At 40.0% G+C, this 5,354-nt stretch overlaps 2 protein-coding genes across 5 annotated transcripts in view; both read left to right on the top strand.

The window, feature by feature from the left end:
* The first annotated feature begins 2,262 nt into the window (after positions 1 to 2,262).
* On the top strand, positions 2,263 to 4,366 carry LOC104817315 (1-aminocyclopropane-1-carboxylate synthase-like protein 1). 2 transcript variants are annotated; one of them, XM_010546465.1, is made up of 4 exons: positions 2,263 to 2,477; positions 2,611 to 2,742; positions 3,025 to 3,185; positions 3,272 to 4,366. In XM_010546465.1, exons 1-4 carry the CDS (start codon positions 2,313 to 2,315, stop codon positions 4,275 to 4,277), a joined length of 1,464 nt encoding a protein of 487 aa, XP_010544767.1. In that variant the 5' UTR covers positions 2,263 to 2,312; the 3' UTR covers positions 4,278 to 4,366. The 2 variants fall into 2 exon arrangements, with proteins under 2 accessions (XP_010544767.1, XP_010544766.1); XM_010546464.1 differs by having other exon boundaries at positions 3,025 to 3,191.
* Positions 4,367 to 4,527: 161 nt separating this feature from the next.
* Positions 4,528 to 5,354, top strand: part of LOC104817312 (protein REVEILLE 3-like) — a 3,304-nt gene continuing 2,477 nt past the window's right edge. For 2 of the 3 annotated variants that reach the window (XM_010546455.2, XM_010546457.2), the window contains exons 1-3: positions 4,528 to 4,577; positions 4,662 to 5,079; positions 5,276 to 5,333. In XM_010546455.2, the coding sequence (XP_010544757.1) occupies positions 4,820 to 5,079; positions 5,276 to 5,333 (318 nt within the window). In that variant the 5' untranslated portion in view covers positions 4,528 to 4,577; positions 4,662 to 4,819. The remainder of the gene's footprint in view (positions 4,578 to 4,661; positions 5,080 to 5,275; positions 5,334 to 5,354) is intronic. The other variant, XM_010546456.2, reaches the window with a different exon arrangement.

The raw sequence follows: 5,354 nt of genomic DNA, 5'->3' as shown, positions 1-5,354 counted from the left end.
TATATATATATATATATATATATTATCTCAGCTCGTAAACATCTGAATTTTGGATATTAAACAAGATCTGGTTAGTAAAACTTGATTTTGATGTACAAAAATCGAATGATTTTGCCAAAGCCAGGTTGAGTTGCTTCATGGACAAGACCCCCAATGAGCCTAAATGGGCTAGACATGAGAAGAAAACGGGCCTCGGCCCAATAAACTATGACCCATTGGACAAGGGACTGGGCTTTGATATGTTTTTTGTCGATAACACGTGTCGGATTCTGATAGGATGATTCTTGATTTCGTTAATGGAAGGGGACCAGACAAGCGGGTCCAAGGGGATAGCCTCCTCTCAGTCAGACATCTGACAAAGTGGAAGTCAAACTGCCACTTGTTCAACACGTTGACCCAATGTTTTTCACTTGTTTAATTATCACGATAAAACGAGCAGTTTCACACTCTATACAAAATTTTGTAGGATTAATGGTTGACTAATCATCACTAAATCTTATTGTATAATTTAATCTTATATATTGGTACTTTTTTTTTTTCATATCGTATGTCTACGAATTCCTGATTCATTTTCTTTTCTTAATATATATATACATATATCTTAATTAGCATGACAAATAGAACATATATTAACATAATATTAAAGATTCGAGTCCTTTAAAAAAGACATTAAATTTCTTCTTGAACTTCTCCTAATAAATTTGCAGATTTCCATGCAATTTCCGGATAAGAGAAAATTCCAAAAGGACGAAAAATAGGTTTTCTCAAAACTCGAAAAACACAATAAAAAAGGTCGTTCCAGATAATTTTGAATGGAAAATAAGAACACGTTATGTACCTTAACAATTAAGCTTATAATATTCTTATATTCCATCTATTAATGACGTGGAAAATCAAACATTATATATTCCGAGCTACAATGGCCTATGGGTTTTTAGTATATGTCCATGTGTTTACCCATTAATCTCTTCTCCCTGACGAAATTAGAAGAATATGTGTGATAATATTTCAATTATGTGCAAAGCTCCAACATTTTGATATTAAATCACTTTGCAAGTAAAATATACAATCCGAAGTCCATTTATTTTTTTAGTGTGACCATAATTTTGTTTACTCCCATTTACAACAACATAGGGAAATTCACCAAAATCTTCAACAAATTTTATGTTAATTGAGCAACGTAATTAACCTAAATGGCACAACTTTTACCACATAATTTTATATGATCCACAGATATGAAAAAACAACTTCATTTATTTCAACTCTATTGTGGCGGTTGATGCGGAAAGCAAACGAGGCTTAAAATTAGCCGACAGAAGAGATGTCCTTTAACTCCCAAGTCCCCGGCTGCTGCCATGTGTCAACTTTTTGTCGTTGTTTTTCCTCACGTGTTAAATTGGATTGACACTTGAGAAGTTGAATCCTCACGTTTTTGCATATCTTATAATTTTTTTTCTCCATTAAAAAGGCACCCAATACAATTCCAATTCAAAACTTGTAAACCCTTTTCAGAAATATCACACTTTAATCATATTTTTTCTTTAATTGAATTAGATAATTATGTAGAAAACCCCACCATTGTTTGCATTAATGTCACGTGTGAGATACCGGAGCAATTACGGTTTACTCATTTGATCACAAAGAGCCATCATAATTAGATATTCAATATCTATAAGTTAGAGGTGGTCATTTTGAATTTTGGTTGAGTCCTATTCGAATTCATTTATTTTGATTTTATAAAAAAATTTAAAACCATTCGATTTCTATATTAAATTCGGTTTGGTACGATTTCGATTTTTGTTGGTATTAAAAAAATGTTTTTTTTTGTTATTCGGTTCAAAATTGATTTTTTTTTATTATAGAGAAATTATAATCATTCGATTTTTATACCAGTTATTGTTATGTTTTATTCCGTTCAATTCACTTAATTATTTGGTTATTAACCAAATAATACAAAACTAAACTTAGGGGGAAAATATGGATTAAACACGGTTTATAAACATTTTAAACGATTTGTTACATAATGTTTAGAAACATTCATCGTGTAAATATATATTCCCCGGCTTGCTTTGAGTTTGACTGTACTATCTCACTTTTGACCCCTCCGATACGGAAAAAAAAAAGAAACCGAAAATTCATATTTAGGTTTCTCACTGTGGAATTTGATTTTGTCTGTCTCTGACCTCGTTGGGTCTTCTGAACACCCCATTATAAATACCCCTCCATATATCTCCCCGTTTTCTTATCACCTGATCGACCAACTTCAGCAAAAACATACACACTTTCACAGATTGATATATAGGATCGATAATATGGCGGCTGCTTCCGACAAGAATCTCCTGTCCAAAATCGCCGGCGGCGACCAACACGGGGAGGATTCGCCCTACTTCGACGGATGGAAAGCCTACGAAGATGACCCTTTTCACCCTACTCGCAACCCTCACGGCGTTATCCAGATGGGTCTCGCCGAAAATCAAGTTCGTCTCTCTCTCTCTCTCTCTCTCTCTCTCTCTCTCTATCTCTACAAATATGTTTGTGGTTTCATCATCCAGACATTCTTGGGTATGATTATGTCTCTGACATGATGAGCGTGACGTGTGGTTTCATCAGCTTTGTTCTGATTTGATAAAAGAGTGGATAAAGGTGAATCCGCATGCGTCTATCTGCACGTCTGAGGGTGTCCACGACTTCTCCCACGTCGCTGTTTTTCAAGACTATCATGGCCTTCCAGAATTTAGACAGGTATGCTTTACCATATACATATACATATATATATATATATATATTAGTATATACATACGTTATATGAATAATACGAAACTACAACTTCTTCATATATAGTAAAATAGGGTAACACACACGTATGCGTATATACATATGTTTGGATGCCGTACGTATGTTAACGAGTGGTGTGTGTATATATATGTTCATAGAAAGATTTCGTGTCGATACGTTATTTAAATGGATTATTACTTTTATGTATTGAAACGTGCGTGTTGCTGTTTTTCATGAACAAAAATAAAGGCGATCGCGAGGTTTATGGGGAAAGCGAGAGGAGGGAGGGTGAGGTTCGAACCGGAGAGAGTGGTTATGAGCGGCGGAGCCACCGGTGCCAACGAGACTCTCATGTTCTGTCTCGCCGACCCCGGCGATGCCTTTCTTGTCCCCACGCCCTACTACGCTGCGTACGTGTGTGTATATATATATATACGTATAGACCCTTTAATCTTATATATATGTACGCTATAATGTGGGTCCATCAATATTGCAGATTCGACAGAGACCTCAGGTGGAGGACCGGAGTACGGATAATACCAGTGGAGTGTTACAGCTCGAACGATTTCCGGATAACAAGACAAGCCCTAGAATCATCGTACCTCAAAGCCCGAGAATCAGGAACAAAGGTCAAAGGTCTCATCCTTTCGAACCCATCTAACCCTCTCGGCACCACTCTCGATGGATCAACTCTCGAAACCCTAGTCGGTTTCGTCAACGACAAACAGATCCACCTCGTCTGCGACGAAATCTACGCGGCCACCGTCTTCTCGGCTGCGCCGAAATTCACCAGCGTGGCTGAAATCGTCCAAGATATGGATCATCATGGTCACATCATCAACCGTGACCTTATCCACATTGTCTGCAGCCTGTCCAAGGACATGGGTCTTCCCGGTTTCAGGGTCGGAATCATTTACTCCTTCAACGACGCTGTCGTGTCCGCCGCCAGGAAGATGTCCAGCTTCGGGCTGGTTTCTTCTCAGACGCAGAGTTTTCTCGCGGCTTTGCTGTCCGACGAGAGATTCGTCGACGATTTCATGGTTCAGAGCTCGAAGAGACTAGCGAATAGACATGGAGTGTTCACCAAAGGGCTCGAAGAAATGGGGATTTCTTGCTTGACAAGCAACGCGGGTTTGTTCGTGTGGATGGATCTCAGGCCGATGCTGAAAGACCAGAGCTTTGAATCTGAAATGGCTCTGTGGAATGTCATCGTCAACAAGGTCAGGATCAACGTCTCGCCCGGCTCCTCGTTCCACTGTTCCGAGCCAGGGTGGTTCAGGGTCTGCTTCGCTAACATGGACGAGGAGACGCTCCACGTCGGACTTCGGAGAATCCGAGAGTTCGTTCTCGGAAACAGAAATATCAAGAAGACGGCGGCGGATAACAAGACACGTGGCGGTTGGCAAAGGAATCTTCGGCTGAGCCCCTCGTCGAGGATCTACGAGGAACACGCCCTCTCCCCTCGCTTGTTGTCCCCTCACTCTCCTTTGCTCCGTGCTTAATTATATACTCTTGTTTGATTAATTCGCACTAATCTATAATTTATGATTAATAAAAGAGGTCTTATTTTTGTATTAAACAAATTAAACACCGCTGTATCTTTCGGTTAATCGACCATTTAATTTAACCTATAATAAAATATAAAATAAAATAAAATTATAGCATCTCAACCGCCATAAAGTTTTTGGCGGTTATTTATTTTATTTCTCCAACTAAACTGTTGGCATACTGACAGCCGCACGAGAGAGAGAATGTTCTCGTGGTTGAGAAGATCGGAGGATCCATGATTCGCCACGTGTACGGTAAGGGTTTCTTCTCCGTATGAAATACCAAACTTGTCCCTGCGTCCCCCACTGCTTTACCATTTCGTATCATTTCATTTTCAGGAGTCGGTTACTAGTTTTCTTTATGATTGAGAGTTATAGACCACATTTGGCTTGACGGGAAACAGAGCCAGAAGATTTCGAACCGAAAACGGAAGGTTGAAGATTAGGGTTTTGCTCCATTGCTCTTTCTTCGGTTGAAGTCTTCAGTTTCTTGTTTTATGGTGTCTGTGGCCCCGAATTCTGTTCGAGAACACTGTTTATTCGATCCGATTATGAAGTCCGGTCTCAGTTCTCGGACGCCGACGGCTGAAACGGCGGCGAAAGCTCCCGGAGATTGCTCGCCTGCGGCGGGTGGGAAGAATTCGTTGCCATTTCCGGAAGATTCGAGCAAGAGGACCCGTAAACTGTATACGATGACGAAGTCTAGAGAGAGCTGGAGCGAGCAAGAGCACGACAGATTTCTAGAAGCTCTTCAGCTGTGAGTAATCGAATCGAGCTTATCGTTTACATTGATTTTGGGTTTTTCCTCTCCCGTTGTTTGGAATTCGTGGTTCGATGCGGAGAAAATTTGGAGCAAGTCCGGAAGAGCCCTGGGACCTCGTTAATTCAAATATGAATTTCGTAGAATGCATCTAATCATGATGTTGACGGGGTGTTCTTTGATTCGATTTCAGATTCGATCGTGATTGGAAGAAAATAGAGGCATTTGTAGGATCGAAGAGTGTCATTCAGGTACCTCCCCCCCCCACCCCC

The sequence above is a fragment of the Tarenaya hassleriana genome, unplaced genomic scaffold, assembly GCF_000463585.1.
Source record: "Tarenaya hassleriana unplaced genomic scaffold, ASM46358v1 Cleome27, whole genome shotgun sequence".
Classification (NCBI taxonomy): domain Eukaryota; kingdom Viridiplantae; phylum Streptophyta; class Magnoliopsida; order Brassicales; family Cleomaceae; genus Tarenaya; species Tarenaya hassleriana.
This window is presented reverse-complemented; position numbering and strand designations above follow the sequence as displayed.